Source organism: Coturnix japonica, chromosome 1 (genome assembly GCF_054131305.1).
Source record: "Coturnix japonica strain WE chromosome 1, WE-NBRP24, whole genome shotgun sequence".
Taxonomy (NCBI): Eukaryota; Metazoa; Chordata; class Aves; order Galliformes; family Phasianidae; genus Coturnix; species Coturnix japonica.
Window position 1 is genome coordinate 89,090,359 of NC_140663.1, and position 25,140 is coordinate 89,115,498.

A 25,140-nucleotide genomic window follows, 5' to 3' on the forward strand; every position below is an offset into this window, starting at 1 on the left:
TAAGATGTGTGTCTCACAATAATTCAAGATATTACCTGCTTTCAAAAGGAATTTTTCATGGAGGACTGAATAACAAATTGCTGCTGATTTAAGTAGTACATAATCATGTCCTAAATTAATAGGGCCTAATTTAATTATCTGATACAATAACGAAAAGCATTTAACAACAGAAGATTAATAGTTTAACGTTAAGAGAGGGGTCTGACAGAAGGACAACACTGGCAGCTCAACATGACTTGTGGACTCTTAATTTCAAGAGCAGAGAGTCCACTGTTTGTGTAGTGCAGCTGAAGCCCAGCCTGAGTGTAAGGAGAGTGAAACTAAAATCTACATACCAAAAATCTTTTATGCATGCAATTATCTTCAGGAGTCCTCATAAATAACAGTCCTCCATAAAATCACCCTCAACACTACTGAAGAAATAGAGATTTAATATATGATTCCATGCTGTCCTCTGAACCAAACTTCAAAGGAATTTCTGGAATATATAAGAAATGTGTACTATAAAAATGCAAGAATGCTCAAGTAACACAATAAACTTACATGTAAGAAATGCCTTTTCAGACAGAACCAAAAGAAGAAAAAAAAAAAAAAACACCCCCAAAACAAACACAAAACATTCATTTACTCAGCAAGAGTAAATATATGTCGCCTTCTGCACAGTAGAATTTCTTCTATACACTAAATAGATTCCCACAGAAATGTAGAAATGATAAACAGTTAGCTAGTTTCTTGGCAAGAATTAGCATCAATATGATTATTAAGTATCCTCTACAAGGTTGGTAGGAAAGGTGGTGAGCCAGATGGCAGCCACAGGAAGAGCAACCTCTGCCACGCCAGCTGAGATAACAGATAAAAACTGACAGCAGCGTTCCTCGTAGGTGGTTGAAACAGAATGTACAGAACCTGTTAGCAATCTATTTAACTGAGATCAATATTTGAATAACAATTCAAAGCTAGCAAATGGCTAAACAGCCATTGCATACTCTTTAGAAATTTCCACTAAACGGTTCAGCAATGGACAGGGAATGTTTTGAGATTTGTGCTGTGAGACTACACAGCAATACTACAAAAGAGCAAGTCCTGAAAAAGGAGTTGACTGGACAGACCAGTTAAAGCTTCACTTTCTCACTGAAATTTCTAGCGTATGTTATTGATACTGCTAATGTACCCTTAAAAATATAATTAAATCATTCTGTCTGCTTCTTGCTAGCATTGCTACAATTAGCTTGCTTTGCCACGCATTTTCCCTCAAGCAACATTAACCTCATGCTCCCAGAAAGTTCCAAATGACAGCATTACTGTAGTAAACATAGTTCGCTGAAAAAGTTTTAAACTATATATTCTGCCTTTTCTAAAAGAACTATGCAATCAGACCTACTGCTGTGTACCAAGTCAGCAAAGGAACAAAATAAACTATTTAGACTATCAAATTACTTTTGAAACATATCCATCTCTGAAGTGCTATGACAGCATTTTCTCATTGCCCATCTTCTGCACATAAATACATACTGTTGCAATAACAACTTAGCAGACAGGAAGTAAGGAAAGAAAAACATTAAGACTAATTCAGCACAATGTTTCATCATGGACATAAATTCCTCCCTACTCAGCAAAGTTTTCAAGCATGTGATTAACTTGGAACACGTGTTTAAATTCATATTAACTTCACAGAGGTTCTGGATAAGTTATGGAATCATGCACCTAAATGCTCAGTAGAACTGGATGCTGCAAAAGAATGAACTACAGGAAACAGACAGACAAACTCTTCATTTCAACAGACCTTTAATGTATTCAAATGCATATGTTCCACAGAAGTAAAGGTTATCCAACAACAGCAAAACTCACATGAGAGATCAGGACCCTGTCAGCTCAAATACTGATTGGAAGAATATATTCCAGCTTTATAAGTGAGCCATATTTTCTGGTGGGAAACTGAGATCTGTACAAGACCACAGATGTGCACCTTGCTGGTGTGAAGAAGTAAAAGTAATTTAGGAAAAGAAAAATAAATCAATAAATAAATGAAAAAGAGAGAGAGAGGAAAAAAAAAAAAAAAAAAAAAAAGTAGGAAACACGAGACAGAATGTTTGAACTACCATATTAAATGCATGCCTCCCATTACACTTGCAGTTTTCAAAAGATAATGGTTAAAAGCCAGCTCCGACATATAAGGTTGTCATTATCTCTGAAAACGCAGTTTTCCCAGGGCTGAATTTGGCCCACTCAATCTACTGTCTATGGTAACATCCACACACTTGTGGTCACAGTAGCTGTGAACTTTTGTGTTAATATTATTTTTTGCATGCTTTACTAATGATAAGAAGATAACTAAAATGAAAACAAACAAACAAAAAAAAAAAAAAAAGAAGAAAAAAAAAACCAACCAACCAACCACAAAACAGTGAGAGTAAAGTCAACTGACCACTATAAAAGAGAAATGTAATTAGTTGCTTTAATCCTAACCTCTAGTATTTCATTCTATGGTGTGGTATCTTATTTGATATTATTCTTAATGAACAGTAACTACGATCATCAGCTAAAAGAGTTATTCCTTGAACAGACTACAGGAATATGGGCAGGGCTACAGGAAAATCATAACCACAGTTAAAATATATGTATCTATGTCACATGTTTTCTGCCATTTTCATTGAGCTCTACAATTTTCAGTTGTCATAAAACCATGGACAGAGTGATTGAAATAAAAAGAATAATAGTTACCACTTTGATATACACCACTGTGCACAATGTATTATCATTTTTAAGTCACTAAACAAAGTTAATATCATAGAGAAAAGAGCAGCTATCGTGCCTCAGATATTGAAGTGCCTTTCTCTGGACCTCATGTCAATAAAATAAAATAAATAAAATCATAAAAAGCTACATCAAATTGAACCATACTGAACAAAGAAAACAACAACAAAGCCACTCTCAAGAACAAAAGCATATTAGGAGGTAAATTTGAACATATTAAACTGACCAAGGATTTATTACCCTACTTTGCCTTTATTCTTAAAGTATCACAAATAGCACTAACGTTGATATATATCTTTTCAAAGCAACTGGTGGTATATGTCACCCTAAGGTATAATCATAATTATCATGCTTATAAAGGGACAAAAATACCACATGCCATGCTTGAATGCCAGTATTTCTCCAAAGCTACTTGTTAGACACTTTAACAGTCTGTACTTTGTCCTGATGTTCCATCCACAAAATTGGCGGCTTATGTATTTCTGGTGGAGTTTTTTGTCTGGCTTTATTTATTTATTTATTTTTAAGTGTTGTTAACTTAAAAATTAACAACAAGTTGCAAACTTGACACAGTCTCTGCAACATCTCCCCATGAAAGGGTGGGATCACATCTTCTCTGGGCAGTTTCTTGGCTTCCCCCTCCCCCCTTATTGGTGCAGCTCTACACTACTTATGTGCTTCACTTACACCTCCCACCCTTGTCCTATAAGGCTAAACCAGAACAAAGGTTCTACTTGTGCTCCCTGTGACAAAAACAGAATAAATTACGTCTTCCTCCTGTCGTTCCAGCAAGCTGGTTAATTGCATTTGTTTCATGTATCACCAAACAGCCTGGTACATTAATTACATTCTGTAACACCAAGCTCCTCTGATTCACTCTGTCACTTTCACTGAGCACTTTAATTGTCTTCCTTCTAGCTACATACAATTTTAAACACTTACTAATAATTACATTTTTACAGCCTGATGTTTTCAGTTTATATACAAAGATATCTCTGCCACTGGTGGCCTTATGAATCAAAATACGTTAAAGCAGGAGAAAAAAGACAACCACCCACAAAACCACGACCAAGCTAACAGATGCAAATGCTCTACTAAAGCCTTTCATAGTTCCAACTTCCTACTGGTTAGCACGTACATATATTACATACACACACAAAAATGATTATTTTTTTTAATCACTAGACCAAACTGAAGGTTAATCATTATGGTTTATTATGCAATCAATGTAAAACACTACTAGAAGGTCTCCCTCTTCTTGTCTATTTGGTTCCTCACTTTCTGGGGGGAGAGGAGGGGCAGAAACACCCAGAGCAGGCTAGCACTGCAAACAATAACCCCAGAGTCCTCGCTTAGAGACTGATACGCGAAGTACTGCAAGCATCAGCTTCCTGGAACAAAGTTTTCTCTACCATGCAGAAATAGCCGGGTTCCCAGATATTAAGCTCTCTGCTTAGAGATGCAAATGCTCAATATTAGGAGGGCAGCCAGACATTTGATCTCAGCACATGTAGTACTGCATGCTGTCTGAGATGCCTGCTTCACATCTAGTAGTGCACTTAATGTCTACGCTGCACTACAGCGCCAACCCCACTTGGAAAGACATTTTACCCTTGCCCTGGAGTTGCCGCCCTACTAAAGCGTGTAAGTGCTCATTTGCACTCATATTATTTCCTCGGCCACTGCTTCAACTTAGAAACGGTAAGAAACGTTGCAGAGCAAACCCAATGGGGGAGAGAAGATGAAGAAAGAAATGGGGGGGGGAGGGGGAAGGAAAAAAAGCCTTTCCCTCCAGCGCCTCCCAACAACGCTCCCTGAGGGCAGCCCGTCACAAAGGGGCGGGGGGAGATGGCGGGGAGACCCTCCGGCCGCGCCGCACCTGCCCGGCCCCGCGGGCACTGGGGGCCGTGCCCTGCTGTGCTGTACTCTGCTCACCGGCGCCGCTCAGTCATACGCCAGCGCCAAAGAAGGTGTTAAGGGACTCTGGAAAGTCGCCAGTTGTCCTCACCTGGCGCAGAGGCACAGCTCACCTATTTATTTCATCAGCGGGCTCTCCCGGGAGGAAAGTTTAACAATAGAAGCAGGCGAAGTAATATCGGTTACAAGAGCTCCCCGCCTTTCTTTTCTCCTTCCCGCTTCCCTACCAGCACCTCCTATACATGAAAGATTTAGAACGATCGTTCCTCTTCCCCACCACCTCAGGCTGATCTTCTTCCACTCCCAAGCTACTTTTCCATCAAGTTAGCAGAGGAAAGGACTGCTTATTAGAAACATACATTCCCTTTCCCCCCACACACACCCTACCCCCCGAAATGCCATTTTTATACCAGAAACAAACTTAAGGCTCTGTAACGCTAAAGCTCATAATGCCGTCCATGTGCTGTCCCAAATCAAATTCAGCTGGAGGGGAATTCTGCGGTGAAATGGCACATCTAAAATAAGCGAACTTACCGAAGACTTGAAAAAATGCAAATCCAAAGAGCAGGAGTGGCGTCAGCAGACCCATTTTGACATATTAAAAGCAATTCCGATCGTTTGCGAGAGCAATTCCACAGAGATCAGGAGAAAAAAAAAAAAAAAAAAGAAAAAAAAAAAGTATCCAAAGACAGCGAGAGGTAGGTCCAAAAGTTTTCAGTTTCCTAACAACTGTTTAAAGCGGAAGGGGAAATCTTGCAATCAAAAGCTGCAGATGGAAAGGTCTTGGATGTGACACTTTTAGATCCATACAGATTAGAGAAGGCAGCGAGCTCAGAAGGTTTCTGCTTCGCACACGCGCTCCTTCCTAAATTCCCACCAATCCAGCCCAAGCTGAAGAATTATTCAAGTGTGTCTAAGGCTCTCTTTAGGCTCCATGGCAATCCAAAGGCAAGCCCTTTCTTCGGAAGACAAGAAGAGGCTCTGAGAAAGGACCTGGTTCCTAGAAAGTGTTCCGCAAACTTCCTGGCACTTTGCAGGAAAACCATTGGCTTGGTTTGGCTATTTTGCTTTCCTCTCCCTACGCCCTACCCCTTTCTCTTTTCTCTCTCTCTCTCTCCCAAATCAGTTCAAGCTGCGGAGTTTCTCACTTAACTTCCATAATAGGAACGCCCAGGCAACGTGCTACAGGAGGGAACGGCTTTCACAGCATCCCCTTGAAATAAAGCCCTTCTCCCCTACACCTCCCTCCTCGCTGAGAACCGGAGCGGAACTGCTGGAGGGCAGCAACTCCGCCGCGGAGCAGCAGCTGCTGCCGTGCAGCGGTGGCTGCGGGCTGCGCGCAGCACACAGAGGCTGCGGGGACCTCCCGCCGCCGCCGCCTCTCTCCCTCCCGGGCGGCCCCGGCGCCCGCCTCGCCTCGCCTCTCCCCTCCCGCTCCTCCGCCTCCTGCAGCCGCGGACACACCGGCTGGCAGCGAGAGGGAGGAGAATGTGCGCTGCTCCTGAGGCTGCCTGGGGAAGGAAGGCTGCGGGGTGTGGACTAAAGCGCCGCGCTCCACACCCACGCGTCCCTCTCCGCCCGGGGTAGGGAGATGAGGACGGCGATAGGAGCAGGCTGCCGCGGAGCTGTGAAGCGGCAGAACTACCGGAAAGGTCCCCCCTCCTATCCTCCTGACTTCACTCCGCACTGGGGTGCCCCTCGCCGCACCCCACCGATCTGGGGATGAGCGGTTTCACGGCGCTGCTCCCTGAATGCTCCCCGCGCACACTTGGGAGCGAGACCCGCGTGGGGACCTGCCCCGGGGCTGGGGGGCAGGGGAAGGGGGGTGGTTGTGTGGAGAAGAGAGGCGGCTTCACACAGATAGGCGCAGATGGCTCACGCGTGACCTTACAGAGCACGAGGACCCCACGGGGCCGCCGGCAGCTGCACAGCTCCCGGAGCTGGAAAGTTTCGCCCCGGCGGAGCCGGTTGAGGAGGAGCGCGCACCCCGCAGCACAGGGGGAGCCGCCCCTCTCCCCCAGCACGCACGGTGCGGGCTCGTTAAACGGGGCGTACAATTAGAAACACCGCAGGAACACGCAGACAGGATCCCGCAGGAAAGAGCAACGTGAAAGACTGTGGATCGTGGCAGCGGCCGGGAGCGGGGCGGGGCAGCGGGCGGACGGCAGCTGCCGGCCTCAGCCCACGTGCGGCCTGCGGCGGCCCCGAGGTGATGGTCGGGCCGGCGGTGAGCGCCGTTCGCAGCTCCCGGGCCAGCGGTGAAGCTCGGGCGGCCCCTACTGGCCGCCGGCAGGCAGCGACCGCTCCCCGTGCCCTGCGTCGCCTTTTGTTGCGGCGGAGCCTTCCGCCCGTGCGCACCGTGACCGGGTGTTGAACAGGGAGGGTTTTGAGACGGCGGGGAGTGAAAACGATGGGCTGTGGAAGGCGGTGATTAAAAGGGTGTCCGCTGGAGGATGGGAAACACGGGTAGTTACATGTAACTTTCTGAGAGAAATCTGTTCAAATGCACCGGAAGCATCTAGCGAATGTGTATATGTTAAGACAGACGTGGTTTTAAATAGTGGTGGGAGGCAAGTGTGAGCTGTTTGTAGTGTTGTAAGTGCAAGAAGATTATTCTTCTTTCATACAGAGCCAGAGGACATTTCCAAAGCCTCCCTATGCAAATCAGGGAACAGCATCCTCCCATACTCACGGTATGCCCTGTAGATAAATATATATTAATATGTCTAAGGACTGCCTTATGAAGAAGGATATAATTAAAGCTAATTAGGGTGAGGTGATAAAAATGGTACTCTTCACATGCTTGCGAATTGGCAAAATGAGAAAACCATAAATCATTTACCTAACAGCACTGCGTGTAGCATGAAATATTAAAGAATATTTCCCTTTGTAGTGGACATTTCAAGGACACTGTTAATGGAAATGCTGACTTGTTTACTACAAAAAACGTAAGGCTGGAAACCACTATGAGCTGTTCAGTTCTTTTTTCTGCTTCTCAGACAAATGTAAGATAAATATAATGACAGTTGGTGCGGACCAGAACACTTTGTAGACGCGTAAAGTCTTCAAAACCCCCAGCCACAGAGGTACCAGTAAAAGGGTATAGTGACATGCAAACGCTCCCAATGAAACCAGTGAGCTATTCACTATGGCTGGTACTGTTGATTCATTCCACTGCACAAAATACCGCTTTTGAACAATGAAACACTTTACAGAACTTGGAAAAGTTGTAGCCAAATTTAATCATACTTTTGTTTTTTGTTTTCCCTCCTGTGAATTTTGCTTGTACATATTCCAGTGACTCGATTTTCCTTTGAGATAGCTAACAGTTGTCTGAAATGGATGGCGGGGTCTGAAAGAGCTGCAGAACAAGCTTTTGTGTTGGTTAAGGTTTGGTTTTGTTGAAAAGAAATGCAAAACAAAAAACTGGGCTAAGTTTGACTAGTGTGAAAAACAAAAGAACTCATATGAAGATCTGCTGGGGGTTATAGTAGAGGTTTATCGACATTACAGCTTGCAAACACATGACATGTCACAGATCAGAGACACTTTGCTTGGAACAGCATTGGTTTCCATTGTGAGATACAGTCCAGATACATGAATTAAAACCAGTTTGTTTCTCTCTCCTGTCTTTCAGTAACGTCCTCTGAACATGGCCAGCGAGACAGATGTTCTTTGCGTGAATAGCAAAGTCTGTGCAAGGGATATGCATGTGCCAGCTCTTTGTTTTGGCTATGAGCAAACCTGATGAAACAGTTATGTAAGATGTCAGTATTGGCGCACATGCAGTTCAAAGAGTGTTGCTGAGGTGGGACTTTAAAAACAAGGAAATTACAGGCTTCGATTGCTCTGATTAATACAAAAGGTATTTGTCATAAGGGGCAAGACTAATTTCACAAAGACTACAGTAAGATAGGACATATCATGGGTAAAAGTAGAGGTTTCATTGTTTCAACATTTTCATATTTCATACCTTTGATTTCTAGACTCATGTATCTGCATTAAAAGATAGGAGATCAGATCCAGTGTTTAAAGTTAAGTGTTTTAAGACTAGCACAATTTTCAGGTGAACGCCACCATTTGGAGTATTTTTCTTCTAAACCAATATTGCCATTTCTGACTTTACAAATGCACTTAATATACTTTCTGAGAGTAGAAACCGTAAAATCTTCTTGTTATCCACTTGAAGGGGAGAGGATGAGTTGAGGAGGATCGTATATAATTTATTCCAAATAATAGAGCTACTCATCCAGAGAATTGCTGAAAGTGGCTAGGGATCTTTAATATCAATTATATACTTGAGTGCCGTATGTTTTAAATGTAGGACAGTAAGTATTTAAGTTAGAGTTTGGTCTTTCTACCCTCTGGAGTAGAGTGAAGGCAGCTCCAGAGGAAACTGAAAGCATATAATATTAGGCAGCCTCAGAAACACACACACAAAAAGGTGGTGGGGTGAGGGGGGGATGCTTAATAAGCAATAAACATCCCAGAGAACATACATAGACTTTTCTTTCTCTGCCATGAGCAGACACTGTGCTATTCTGTTCTGGGTCATCAGGTTCTGTTGTCATCAGACTACTGAATACATGATCAGAGAACAGGATTAATAGCTTTTAATCCTTACAAATGCTGAAATGTGGTTATTTTCTGTGCTTACAATCAATGGGGTCTTCTGCACAGAGACAACATGGGAAGGTAATTGAGGAACTCTGTCCAAAAGAGAATATAAAGCACTATTGCTAGATCTCTTTCATTGGAAGACCCTGAAAACTAGTTTTTCTGCCGTCCCTGGCTATCACAGTTTTGACAAACATACTTTCCCAGAACAATTTCCATGTTCTGTGCAGAAGAAATAAAAATGATGGGCTAGATGCACGTGTTTTTATTCTCTGTTGCAGAGGTGACTCTTCCAGTGTCAGGGGCCACTTTCTGCTTCCACATTAAAATTCCTGAATTGTGGCATCTGACTTCAGAGTGTTCCTGTGGAAATAGCAGTCAAACAACACTAGGAGCCCTGTTTTGAAATGTCCTCACCTTGCAAGCCTGCGCACGTATATTATGCTATTTTTAATGACTAGTACAGATACACTGCTCACCACACTCAGAATGATTTGTACTGTTTTTAAGATAAATATTTTGTAAATTAAATTATTACACTTTTTGTTTTTTGTGGTTTTTTTTCTTCTTTTTTAATATATATACATCATATGCTCCTTTTAAGTTTTGCATTCACAGCTCATTAAATGTGCAAAAGCTGGTAACAGAAAGATGGTACAGATTCCTGACAATTTTTAAACCAGCCTCACCTAAAATAAATTTGACTTGATTCTTTTATTTTTAACTGTGATTCAGAGTAGGCAATAAAGCACAAATATTTATATGATAGTTAAATGTTACTGTGTAAAGATTTTGTAGATAGTACTTCCCATTTCTTCTATAGATGTACTTTTACTGCCCTTAAAATATACGGTATCTCTCTTTCACATTTTACAGGTTGGTCAGAAACTGAAGAAAGAAGAGAAATAATGCACTGCTTAAAAATGAAAGAAATTGAAAATGAATTAAACAATCATAGGGTCAGATTTATTCTTTAGGGGGGAGGGGGAGTAAGGAGGGAGGTGAAAAGTGAGTCTGTGTAACTGAAAAGAACTGTACACTCATGAAAGAATTGGTAATTTTACTCCATGAAACGTAGGTCTGTGTTTTTCTTTTGATAAAAAAAATAAAAAATAAAAAATGATGGCAGCACACAATTTTCTGGGGTAACCAGAGCTGAGATTGTAAAGAGCAACAATATCTTTAAACTAAAGGACTAAGAACAGCACATGTTAGAAATATGTGTGACTTAATATAGTAGTGGCTGAAACTCAAAACATACAGTGTAAGGAGTCATGATCATTGGCACTAAAAATGTTTCAGCATTGCTGAGCTTGGTATGAACCTGTATAGACTTATATAGGGCAGTTGGAACGAGACACTTTTTAGAGGTTCACGGGAAAGAGACAAGAGGCAGGCCTCTGCAGAATGAGAAGGTTCTAGTTAGATAATGAGAAACAATTTTTTACCATGAAGTCAGTCACACAGGTGCCTAAGGGGGGATGAGGAATCACCATCAGTGGAAGCATTAAAATCTTAATTAGACATTGCACTGAACTTGTTTGGAGTTAAACTAGATGATGTTGTACTAGATGGTTTTGCATCCGGGTGTGGAGTCCTTAGTACAGGAGTGATATGGACCTGTTGGAGTCTGTCCAGAGGAGGGTCACAAAAATGATCCAAGGTATGGAATACCTCTCCTACAAGGACAGGTTGAGAGAGCTAGGGCTGTTCAGCCTGGAAAAGAGAAGCCTCTCACTGTTTAAAGAGGGGCTATAAAAAAGTAGGGGACAGACTCTTTAGCAGGGTCTGTTGTAATAGGAGAAGGAAAAATGGTTTCAAACAAAAGAGGGAAGATTTAGACTGACTGTAAAAAAAAAAAAAAAGTTTTTGTTTTTTGTTTTTAATGATGAGAGTAGTTGAGCACGGGAGCAGGTTGCCCAGAGAGGTTGTGGATATCCATCCCTGGAGATGTCCAGCATCAGCCTGGATGGGGCTCTGAGCAACCTTATCTGGCTGTACATGTCCCCATTCAGTGCAGAGGAACTGAACTAGATGACCTTTAAAGGTCCCTCCAACTCAAACAATTCTATGATTCTGTGATCTCCAGAACTCTCTTTAGACTAATTTATTTTTTTCCCCCTGAATTTCCATGATTCTATGAATAGCATTACTGTTACTGTTTTAAATATGTGAATGTCCTCTGTTTGACGCTGAATATCAAGATCTTTTGGCAGAAATATGTGTGCTAAAATGTACAGTAGTCCTCACTTCCCTCGTAAAATTATATAAAACTGTGCACACAAGGTATAAATAACAAAATAATTGCTTAATTTTTCCTAAGATTTCAGCCATTTCTGTTGCAGTACTAGAAACCTTTCTTGAGTGACTCCTATTTAGATTAAACAATGAATATTACAGGAATAGCTGAGTATTACTTGCTCTCTTGTGATTAGACACACTTCCTTTGCAACAGAAATATGTAAAAATAGTAGTTTTTCTAGCAAGTGTGATAAGTTTTGCACCAAACCTATGGCACTGTAGGTTGTAGTGAGGGGGTTCGTTATTTACAACAAGACCCACTGCATCCCTTCCAGTCTTTTCACAAACTATGCTTAGCTATGACAGGGATTTCCTCTTACATGCTAAGTCATCATATCAGTATGTCTATCCATCTCACATTTGTAACAGTGAATGTGAATATTCCTGCCTGGTACAGGAGGGTCTTCCATTCCCTCTCTTTTGTCCTGTAGGTTATGCATTTTATCTAAAGAAAAACAAGTCAATTACTTAACACAATGAAGGTACCAATTTTATGATAATATGCCAATCTATATTAATAAGGACATATTCTATCAACTACAAATAAAATAAAATGACAAGAGTTATTTCACTTATTCCTTTGTTGATGTAGTGGATTTTTATTAAACGCTAACAAATTCGTGTAGAAATAAATAAATAAATAAAATTCTTTATTAAGCACAAGTTAAGTTTAATTTTAAATGACAATTCAGATTTCCAAAGGGTGTAAGACAGTCATTGCTATTGTTCAAAAAAGGACAAGCATTTAAGAAGAGGATAAGGTCTTACCCTGCCTACACGAACATTAGAAAGATGGAATTCTCACAAGAAAAGCATCATTCATCACAGTGTGATCAGACTCGTCATACCAAAATAAACTCTAAGAAAGAGAAAATCAAGCTATGTAGCAACACATTCAAAACTGTGCACAATACACAAATTAGTGTTAAACTGAACACATTCTACTTAATTATATTGTAAATAGCATGTTAATGTTCTCTTTTCAAATCATATATATCACATTTTCAGTAACAATTGCATATTGACAGCCAACAACATTAGTAAACAATATTTACACTTCAGTTACAGCTTTGAAAATGGAAATATGCAACTATACATATACATAAGTTGTTAATGAGGCAGAAGTTCAAACAAGGAGATCCATATTTAAATGTCCACTATGTAGCTACTCATTTTTAAGTGGGCAGATATTCTTAATGATAGGAAGCATTTAATTTAATAACATGGGAGACATAAGATTTAGTATGTCATTAACAATCCACCTGCATTTTTCAAGAGCAGCAGTATTGAAAATTCTGATAAACACATACAGTGTTGGCTTTTAACCTTAAATGGTTTTTCAATTTACTTGGATTCTGTAGGTGCTGTTTTCTATTAAGAGGCTGGATTACTGAATTCCCTTTCTTATCTCTGGCCTTCGAAGTGTCAACGACATGGAGAGGTTGTTGCTTAGCATGATTTCTGCTGCACTAAAGTCCTCAATTGTGATCACATATTAGTCAAATCAAGGACCCGTTGTGGTATCCCAGGGCTTCTGATTTATGAAGATGTCAGATCCTGAGAATCTTGTTCATCACTATGGTGGCAACCCTAACAGCATTAGAGGCTCTTGCATGTTCCTACCAGGAGGTTGTAATGCTCTCATCAGGCTATGACTTTTTTTTTTTGTTTGTTTTGTTTTGTTTGCGGTGGGGTGCTGTCAACTCTATTCTCATCAGTTATACATATCAGTGGATTATTAACAATATTTGTCAGACTTCTATATTAGTTTTGTCCCCAAACTGCCTTGCCCTACTTCAGCAATAGAATTACATTTTACACTGTCTCAAGAAATGCTTTTAAATTAGAATTGATGTTTCAGTCATATGATTTTTCACCGCTGATGTAATTTAGTTTTGTAGCTAAATTTTTATATGAGTATATGGTTTATTTTTTTAAAGTGTGAACCTACTAAAGACAGCTGAAACACAGAGAATTCCCACAGCAGAATTTGGGATAATGACCCTCCCATATGTGAAAGACTAAATGCGTGCTCAAGACTACAATATACTTCAAAAGTAAATTGAAAAGAAACATAAAATAGGAAAAAACTCAGACCTTAGATTAAAACTTTTAAGTAGGCATTTAATCAACATGACAAATAAACAAGTATAGATATAAACATGCAATATCCCATGTCATCATAAAGGAACTACAGCATGTTGTATATTTTGCTGTTAAAGCTATTATAGAATTATTTGCTTAAATTGTATACAAAATCTCCAAACTTTTACCAGGAGAATATATGGGAATGTTTTTCCCCAATGCTGCATATCCCACTGTACTGAGAGCAGCTGTGCCAGTACACCATCCCTATAAAACCATTAAAATTGTATATACAAAGGGGCCAGCTCAGAAAACAGAAACAGAAACCAATGACTCATTTTAACGTCTGTCTCTGAACAGAAACACAAAATAGCAATTACCTCAAAACTGCTTACTGCCACAGCTAGGAAGGCTTTTTCACATTTAAAACACACTATACACACAAGAGAAAATCACTTTTTTTTTTTTTTTTATGTTGTAAAGCTTGCTATATTGAGGCTGATGGAGGAATTCAGCGTGCTTCAATCTAAGTCATCAGTACAAATCTTGCCCGTGCTGCTGGTGACCAAAAGTTATTATTTGTTTCCCAGCTTAAATTATTTTAGAATCAGCCTTTTGTAGACAAGAGAAACACATTGTAATGTAAGCTTATCTTACCCAGACAATCAGCAATAGTTCAGCCTTCTAGGACAACCTTGAGAAGAATAGACTATTTTGCACTGCCATGGCCCAGAAGGTACTTATCTTGAGAATGAAGAAAGAATTGGATTTCAATAGCATCTACGAGAACGAGATCCTGTAGCCAGGACTGTGTATCTATGAACTTCTGTAATATAAATAGTAATTAGATCCCACTGCCATATTACCTGCTGAAAGGTTTTATAAAGGAAATGTGTCTTCCATACTTCTCCAAAAAGTTACATGAAAAATTATCTTTGTATCATTTCCCAAGGGAATATAGATATATACAGTCAATTTTTAAACTGTAAATGGCACTTCTGTTAAAATGTCAGATTTAAAGTAAATGAGACATATGGAGTAAAGCCAAAGATTGTTTTTAAGGTAAAAAAAGAGGGTAACTCCCTCTGTGTATGAAATCTAAAATCTAATAGTAATGTCTACAGATGTGTATATGGCATCAAACAGCAAAGGCATGTGCTAGATTGATTTATCATTTTTGTTGATATTAAAAAATAAATATATCCATGAACAACAGCAGAAGAAAAACAACAACACAGAAACAGACTATTTGGAAATAGAAAAAGAAAAATGGAAAAAGAAAAATATATTCTCATCTGAATTTACAGAGAATTTACATCAGAAATTCACATAGGTGCTTACAGGACTTGAATCCTTACATAGAAAGAAAACACTAGAAGTCATTTCCAGTATCCATAGATAGAAATAATAGAAATGATTCAAGTCACTGAAATAATGAAGCAGGCCATTCAGGACATTTTTCCTCTGGGAATGACAGGATCCTTTGAAGTGATTTGTATTTCAAAGAAAATTATCTTAAATTCTGATATACTTTTGTCATCCACCACTAGCCCATTGTGGTTTTGCAAGGACATAACATCACTCATTAGCAGTCTTTATGTAAAATTCTGAATAAAGGCTTTATCTGGGGAGAAGGCTGTCATATGATCTGGAAGCTGATTAGTGATTTGATGTATACATAGTTAGAACTGAAGTTTGGAGGTGTTAATTTTCAATTGACTGTAAATCTGCATTGCTCAGATGAAATGTACAACATCCTCTGAGTCAAGTAGTTTGCTTGATAGCCATAAACAACTCATGGTACTTACATTTAAATTATTTATCATAAAAATATTGAGGATCAGGTTTAAAGAAACTATAGATGCCTGAAGGTACCAGTGGTCAAGCAATTTGCAAAACAGTGTTTTTTTTGTTCCTTCATACTTAGAAACTTTATAAAAAAATACTTCATGTTTCTAAATAACTACAATCTGTACAAGTGAACAGGAAAAGGTTATGTCTTTATTCAGGAAACATTATAGTACAAATGAAAACACGATGAGTTTTAGAGACTAGATCCAGTTCTAAAGCTTACAGTTGTTTAAGTCACACCCTTGACAAGCAATGCATAGAATAACTGATAGAGCTTTTGCTAACACCAGCATGACAAAATGAAGAGAGTGATGGCTACAGAGCTGGATATCTGGTATATTCATGTCTGCTCTGCTAGAAATAAGATGGTAGTTGCAAGAGCGGCACAGAGAGGCTGTGGCATCTGAATAGCTAAGTCCTGGATTTGTATGCAGTAACTCATCAGAATACCACTGTTAAGTCAAATCATGATGATAAATCAAAGAACTGAGGGAAGTATTTCTTACAGGAGTGTCAAAATGGGAAAAAAAAAAAAAAAAAGGAAATGAGGGCTGAACCAAATGTTTGTGAAGAACCACTGGATTTTCACAAGGACATGTCTTGAAAAATCTTAAAATACAGTAGAATTTTTTTATTTGAATTCTTTTAGTCTGTGGAAATCAAAGCTATAATTATGAACTACCACATTTCATAATCTTGGCAAATAACGTATGATAGATATAAAATGTTTTATATGGGAAAAGTGTCCCTTATTACATTTTCCAAATTCTTTCTTCCCATTAACATTTTAGATTTAAGTCATATTTAAGATGCTTAAATCAAACTACTTAATATTCTGAATTGAAAGGCTCATTAAGCTGAACAGTAGGATTTCTGTCATATGCTCTTCAGGCACTTACAGTATGAAATTCTCTTTTTAAATTCCAAATGTTCAAAGAGAAATCTTTATTGATAAACTGCAATTATGTTTCTTTTCTTTGAGAGGCATTACTATATGTTTGACATCTGGACTCTGCTGATCTCTTGGGTTTTTCCCACATTCTCAAATATTTTAGCAAAAGCATAGAGTACTGTGTACAGCAACGTTAGCCATTTTTTAATCAGTTTATAATATGTATTAATTTGTGGCTGTCAAATATTAAATAACCATTTACTGTAACTATATTTATTCAGACTGGTGATGTTATAAACTAATCCTTCGTTGGTCTGTATTATTTCTGTATATGAAAAGAAAAAAAAAAAAAAAAAAAAAAAAAGTCTACTAATTTTGTTTGGTGCTAAGAGTAAAACCATTTTTTACAAAAACATTTCTCCAAGGCCAGGTTTATCAAAATTGTTTAAAGGTGCCTCACTCTGCTGATAGCATCTATGTGGAAGCCTCACTAGTATTGCAAGTCAGTACGAGTAAGGCTTCTAGCAATTAGACTCTTTTGAAGGTTCTTAACAGGTACCTATCTAAATATTTTTATCTTGGCAGAGTGTGAAAACTTCAATCATGCAGTCTTTGATCTGGAGTTCTAGAAATTAAATTACAGGCTGCCTAGAGGGATTTTGAAGTGCTAAGCACTCTTCCTTCAGACCAAATAAAAAGCACAATTACAGCTCTTACAGTAGTTGTATATCTGATATTAACAAGGATTCATGAAGTAGCTTGGCTAGGTTTGGTCAGAAGCTATCTCATATGAACTGAACAGTTAATGAATGGAAAATGCCAAGACAAAGGCCAGAAGACAGGGAATAAAACTAATGGACAAATGCTGCCCTAAACGGGAACAGAAAAACATTTCCAGGTGAAGAGCAGGAAGAGTAAAATAGGTTAGTAAATGTGAGAAAATAAACTGTACTTAACGCTACTATATTTTTATTATTTTCACAGAAAAAGAAACACATATAATCTTAGAGGAAAACAGAGTTGTACCACAGGATATATCAGTGTCATAACCTAAAGAAAATGGTCACAAAACGTAAGTAACAAAATACAAGTACTGGAAACATTGCTTTTCATTTGGGTTTGCATTGTCACAGGGGAATGGGGAGAGTGAAGGGGAGAGGGGATGGGAACAAATATTTGATTAGAATATCACAGATTTCTACTAAAAATATTATAGCAGCAGCTGATAAAACTGCTGTTTGTTTTTTTTCTGTTGTTTTCTCAGTACTTCAGGAAGTATTACTCTAAGATTTTCTCAAAGACTCTTTGTTTATCACTCCCTTCACTTTTTCTTTCTAATTACATAGAAGTCAGCGTTCCTGCAACAGCTGAGCTTTCTTTTCTTTCTCTTTCTGATTTTCTTTCTTTGCAGAGGTCCTACAGTGAAATAGAATTCAGCCAAATCAGTAATGTTTTGGCGGCAGACCATATGGTTAGTTGAGACTACTAAGAGGCTTTAAGATAAAACGTCCTACTGTTATTCTATTCTTGTCAAAACTTGTTTGAGTGTTACATATAGAAAGGATTATGATGCCATTTTTATTTATACAAGCATGCACAATTTACATTCCCATGTACAGTATAAAGAGTTTTGGACATGATGCTGCCATTTCTCTTATGAACAGGCTTCTGAACTGAGATTCATAGCCATACATGATTTATGCATGTCCACGCAAATTTATAGCATTAAAAATCATCTGTAATTCCTTCAACTGGTGGTTTGAGATTGTTTTCATAAGGGGCAGAAACTCTAAATAAAAAAGTTTTGTTAAAAATCCATTGATAATCTCAATAATATTGTTCTGTCCACTTATTTGCACTGTTTTTCTTCAATGTAAAGTTTAATACTGAAGGCATTTCCTCTGAAAGTTAAAAGCGAGGTCACTGAAACAATTGTGATAAGATATTCTTTTTGGTAGCTTCTGAAATTTGATATGTCTATCTTATCACCACGTTTGATTAATTCCAGTACAATACAGTCATCTCTTGTTTTCATATAAGCTCCTTTCAACTTCTATTTAACTCCTTCCTTCATAGTTCCCAGAAAGAATGTATCTTTTGAAAGAATAATCAAAGCAAAGCAAGATTCTGGGGAACATCTACTTACTAGAAGGTAATTTTCCAATTTTGCATTTGTGAAGGGGTAACTACATAAAAAAAAAAAAGATCAGTTTCCAATTTTCCTCCATTATCTGTTCAAAGTGAACATTGCTGAATTAAGAAAAGGTATCTGTAATTTGATAAGGTGACTCAAATTTGTAAAACAGAGATTTCACAGATACAAACGTTCGCACAACCATGTACAACACATGTTCCCAATAAGAAGCAACTCCGTTGAGAAAATTAACTAAAATAACTCTTGGTCAGGATAGTCTGTATCTCTCGTTGCTGTATGCTAAAAAGTGCTTTAAAATATAAAACCTTTAGTAGTCCACAGATAGCAGACTACAACCACATAACACAACTTGAAAACTAGCACTTAAGTATATCAAGACTGTGGTAACTTCTGTTTCATATAAAAAAGAAGATACATCATAATTAATTCTTTGTTTTGTCTCACTGAAAACAGTGGTGAAGTCTAAATATTGACTGCAAAATGAATTAAGACGTATTTGTAATGACAGTGAGCAAGTTTTTAGCACAAATCATTTCACTTTTTCCACCAAAAGTATATTTGGGTTTAATTGATAATGATTCATAATTTAAAGAGAAATTAAAATCTAACTGAAAAATTCTAGGCTATTCAATTCAAGTACATGAGACAAGGCTACTTAGAGAGAAAAGTTATGGGAAAATTCTGACATGGGATTCAAAGGTTCTATTCTGTTCTCCGGAGAGTGCTTTGTTTTCTATAAAATAAAATATCCGGCTAAAATAGATCTTACATTTCATAAATATAGTATCTGGTCTAGGATAGACCTGATATGTACAAAATTTGCATGGTGTGTCTTTGATTCATGGAGAGAAGGAAAAATTTAATACTGCATGATCCTACAATACCGTTTGAGAAGATGGTCCAAGGAGACTGAGTGAAAATGGAGTGTAGTGTTAATATATCATTCACAGACAAAGAAGAGATTTAATCTCTAGTACATTGTTAGCTTTCTCTGTGTGCATCTCATGAGTCTGAGATAAACATACAAAAGTACTTATATTAGAATTTTTTTACAGTGTATTAATGTTTTTACTCCTCACTTTACGTACGTACGCATATATGTTCCGTATGTATGTAGGTTCTTCCAAAAGTAATGTCTCCTATTTATTTCCATGAAAATACATTGAGTGCAGTAACACTGATAGAGTGAATTCTCAGCTACAAAGCACTGATTTTCAACTATGAAACCAGTCAGCAAAATGAGCTATGCATTTTTGCCAGCAATGAACAAGAGTCTGTATGCCACAATCAGAAAAATCTGCTCCAGTAGAGATGACACACTGTTGTTGTGGTCACTGCTGAACACTGCACCCACCAAATCATAGTGCTCACATCCACTTTCTAGTCTTCATAAAGATTCACTAATGATGAATGTCAATGGGTGTTATTTTTTCTGCACAAGGATTTCAGTTCCACACCTTTGCTTCTTTCGCACCTCCTTCTCAGACCCCATTTTGTCAGAATGTGCCTCTGCTACCATCTATAATGTGGCAACAAAATGTAACGGAATATTGGTGGGAACGTTCAACCTCTACTGCTGCATCACCAGCATCCACTCTGATGTCATGAACCAGTAGAATAACAAAGGAAGCATTACTTTTGGAGCAGTCCTCATATTCCTCATATTTAAAAGCTTACTAAGATTCAATTAACTGTGGTTAAGGGGGGAAAAAAAAATAAAAATCATGACATGGTAAACTGATTTTGGCTTTCCTGTTTAATTTATATGAAAAGTTATTTCCGCAGAATCTTCATGGTCAGCTGAACTAGGAGGAAAAAGAGTGTGCAAATCTTGGCTAATCTCTTGTGCAGTCTGCTTAGAAAACTCATTCATTTTACTTTTGTACTCTTAATACCATTTCTTTATTAAAGTCTACCCTGCTAAGAATGCAGAAGAAAAAAAAAAGCCTGTGTCTGAAAACAAAGGTAGAGTTTTATTTGGATATTTTGAACCACTCTATAGTTCCTTTTCCTATCTTTAGCTGTCCTAGAATATATCTGACATCTAGCTGATGAGAGTAAAGAAAGTATAGGTGAAAATGATGTTTTTAAGAAAACTAATGATACTGATATTTTACATTTGAGGTTCATCTTATAACTCTTTTCTACTTCTTGTTTCTTTCTCAGTACTTTCTGACAGTCTTTTAAAAAGCTCTTTGCATGATCTAGAAATAATCTGTAATGTATCTCAAATATGTAAAAAGTCTCAGATTTTGATCCAAGGTATTGTTGATGTAATTTAATATATAGAATAGATACTGTGTTTGTATTATTTTACTTCAGATACATAGGATAGGTTTCAGGATAGTTCTCAGTATCTATGGACAATGCATGCCATATTTTCTCTATGTAGACATTTCTCTATGTCGGCTAGGAATCTGTGTGGCGCAGACTCTGCTTGAAGTGATAAATTAAATGATTCTTGAAAGCAACTAAGTTGTTTCTTTGTTGAATGGGAATGCTGATGACATTTATTCTGTGCTTCATAATAAACTCATTTAAAAACAAAAGTGCTAAAAAAAAAAGTAAAATATCCAGCACTTGAGGAAATATGCATAAACTGGCTTAAACTCCCTCAGTTACAAGCTGTTGGGAGTAGCATCAATTCACATTTAATTATTTTTAAAGTACTTGTACATAGCTGTTATATATCCAAAAAGATTTTTTAGAAATTTGCCTTGTTCTGCATTTGAAATTGGAAAGCTGATCATGTTATATGACTAAATGGTTTTCTAATAAATATCCAAGAGAATTTATATATTAAGATGTAATGTAGTGATCACCTGCTCGGAACTATTCAACTAAGAATGTTTTCTCTGTTTATTCAGAGTGAATTTGTTATTTGTTATTTACTTATTTATTTAGAAGCCAGTACTTGGTGTAGACTGTTCAGGTTTTCTTGGTTGAGCCATGGATAGAATTAAGATTACCTAAAACACAGAAGTGATATCCACATATTATATTCATGATATTAAAAAAGAAAAATCAAAGCAAAGATGTTGCCTTCATGAAATCGATATCTGGTTTCTAAAAGAGTTTTTGTTTTATGTCAAATCTCAGTACAGACTTTTGAAGTAAGAGAGCTTCAGTTTTTGGTAATAACACTACATATGGTTAACACCAGACAGTGTCTATGCAAGGCTGAAAGCTGCAAGCTGATATGTAAAAGTAAAGAGGGAGAAAAATGAATGCGATGTCAGATACATACTCAATAGCTTTTCAGGCAGTAGATTTGTATGAATATAACAGTATTTCCATATCTTGAGGCAAGGATTCATGCAACTGCTTATTATTACAATCTATCCCATGTAAAAGACTTCTAGAAGTAGAGTTACTGCTAATATGTGACAATATATTTAATATTTTAATATATTATGATAAATACCCTTGATCTAGTTTGTTAGGTTCTATTTCATACCTAATGTGTAATAATTAGTGCCTGATGTTGCCCAGTATCAACTCTGTTGCCAAGACTTATGCTGCACCTGTGTTTTTAAATACCTCTCCCTTCTATTGAACTTGTCAGAGTCAATGCCAATTATTACATTTGAATAAGATATATTTCACTATTCCAAGACTGTCAGATAGGCTAATAGCTTTCTTTGTTCATTTCAGGTCTTAGTCAAAGTCATATTTTTAATACTACCATACTGTAATCAAACAAATTTAAGCACTGTAAAATAATTAAAAATACATTTTTATATGTCCAGTTATCTGTTAGATCCGTTTCTCCCACATTATACACCACTTATTAACATAATAATGAACCTAAAATTATGTGATGCCGTTGTGCTTTATGTGAATAATTTAAAAACTGGTTATATTTTCAAAGAGAAGCAAATGTATAATTTTACATAGGAGTTTTATAATATATGGCCAAAGAATCTTGCATTAGTTGCATGATCATACATGACTGTACATAAAGAAAGCTGATGCCTGTAAAAGTACAGAATCAAGGTAAGTGCTGTTTCATCTGCTGTCAGACATCAGTGGAATACTGCATCAAATTTGAGATTCTTCACTAGGAAATATTTAACAGATACTTGTTAAATATTTTGAAGCTAAAATAACAGGTCTTCTAGGAATAACAACAAAAAAATTCAATATGAAAGTTTTAACTAAAAAGTAAAAAGGAATGTTCATTTATGGATTTTTGTATACAGGAGGTGAAGAAAAGTTTTGGCATGCTTCTGTTACAGTCATTAAAAAATCAGTATTGAACTCTCAGAAGTTAGCCAATAATGCAAGCTATTCCCTAATATTTAGAACTGAGATTGAATGGGACATTCATCAGGTCAGCAGCAAGGCACAGATATTGCAAAGAGAAGAAGATATAGAATGTGTATGGGATGTGTCTCATTACAGAAGTCCAGAATAGATGACATTTGGGGGGCTTTAGTTCTGTGAGATTATGGAATTTTCCTATCATTTGAAAGGGAATTTAGGCTATTATTCCAGTCCGTTATATATGTATTGAACTTTTCCACAGGAAGTGTTAATTAATGCATCAGCTGCTTAGTATATGTTTATCTTGATTGCAAATATGTGCAATCTCATATTTACCATGCTGTTTCCCATAAAAACTCTGAGCATAATAGGTAATTGTATTATGGTACAGGTCTCAGTCACTGTGATGCTGCCTCTTTCATTGCTTTTGTATGTTTTTTATTTTATTTTTGTATGTTTTTTATTTGTATGTTTAACTTTTCAACCAGTTATTGCAATCAGCATATGAGATAGCTAGATGCATGGAGATGCATAATGACAAAAAGGAAGATTTGTATTTTTTATGACCAGATCCAAATTTAATGCAGGCTGGAAAACTAACATTTTTTGTAGCCTCCTTCATAATATTTTTTTGATTAGATGTTTGTTTTAGAGAATTTTTTCCTTTTAAAGTAGAAATAAGTATGTTCTTTTGCACAGTTATTCACTGAAGAGAGCAAAAATTGTAGTACATCAGATGTAGACAGTGAGGAAAGACCTTTTTCTCCCTATCATGTGTACTTTGTTCTACAAATGCATATATTTTAACAATCCAGATTTACATTTAAAAATAATTATCCATTATATACCCAGTAGGGGAAAAATCTGCTTTGTTTCTATGAAAGTTTATGTTCATTGTTACTGGAAGGCAATTATTTTGATAAATTTAACACCACATCTGCATATAAAAGGTGTGACTTTTCTGTCTCTTTAACCTCATTAAGACAAATCAAGTTTAAACTGGACAGCCAAAATAAAACCCCTGAGGAAATAACAACCTTTTTTTATATGTAAGAGTCTACCACTAACTACATTTGATACTATTCCAAAAACTATTGAAGACTCTGCCAGCCAAAGGCATTTCGAAAACAAGTTTATATAGGATGAACAAGAACATTCACAGAAAAGCTGGTTGGAAAAAAAGAGATTTTCTGTTGTCAAAAAAAAAAAAAAAAAAAAAAAAGTCGTATCAAACTTCTTCTGAAAAGAGAAAGTAAAACCTCATATACTATATAATATGTTCACTTCTCAAGTAATTTGTTGAACCACAGCATTAGAGTAGAATTTTATACATACATATGTACATGTATGAAGAACAGAAAAATCACAATGAGCTCAAATCATTAACTCCTTTGTCCACATGCACTCATGACAGAGAACATTTGATACACAAGTATTAGATAATTCCATTACTCATAACAAATACCACTTTTCAACATGAGTAAGATTGGAATAATCTGGCAGGAACAGATATACCGTACCCTATTTAATACTAGTTAAAATGTTGTTTATGTCTTAACTAGTACTTGCACTGAAAGGATCTATAATCATCATGTTGGTTTATTGGTGTTCTGGGCATGAACTTTCACTGTTTCCATAGCATGTGACACATTTCATAGGATAAAGATTCTAGCAAATATATTTTTAATCCACACCTCTAAAGTTATACTTTTGTGATAAAAAATTGCTTGTATATTCAGTAAAATATACTCTTGAAGTCTATCAGTGAGTTGCACACTGAATTGTTTCAGTAAGTTCAATAGGTCGTGAATCATGTGAACTTGTCTGACACAATTTGCAAATCTTTTATTTAACATCAGAATTCTGCTGTGGTTTGAAAGATATTCATTGTAATGATCACAAAACTATTTTTAATATTTATGGAATGGTACTGCAGAGCCCATTGTAAATTCAGAGCATATGTTTACCAGTGACAAGAAACAGAAGAATGCAGTAAATTTTATGAACTGTTAATGAGTCAATAAATTGACTGTTTTGCAGCTAGTTCATATTGGCACTGTCCAATGTTCCAATCTGGATTTCATACAGAGGGAAACATTCTATTCCAAATTTTAACTCTATTTCTTATTTTTCTTCACATACGGGTGCCTTAAGAAAAATAAATGCAATTGAATGAGAATCACAAGATGTTCTTCTCACTATTGTCAAGATAAGAAGTTACTGGATTATAAGTTTCTTCAGCATCACTGAGTTCAGTGCTTTATTATTACATAACCCTTTTAACAAACTTTTCTCATTGACA

The 25,140-nt window shown here is 37.1% G+C and overlaps 1 protein-coding gene across 33 annotated transcripts in view; it reads right to left on the minus strand.

The window, feature by feature from the left end:
• Positions 1 to 25,140, minus strand: part of ROBO2 (roundabout guidance receptor 2) — an 862,058-nt gene that overhangs the window by 425,173 nt on the left and 411,745 nt on the right. For 10 of the 33 annotated variants that reach the window (XM_085527530.1, XM_085527476.1, XM_085527470.1 and 7 more), the window contains exon 1: positions 5,206 to 5,349. The exons of the other annotated variants lie outside the window; for them this stretch is intronic. In XM_085527530.1, coding sequence (XP_085383656.1) covers positions 5,206 to 5,260 — 55 coding nt within the window. In that variant the 5' untranslated portion in view covers positions 5,261 to 5,349. Of the gene's footprint in view, positions 1 to 5,205; positions 5,350 to 25,140 lie in introns of those variants that run through there. 33 annotated transcript variants of the gene reach the window in all.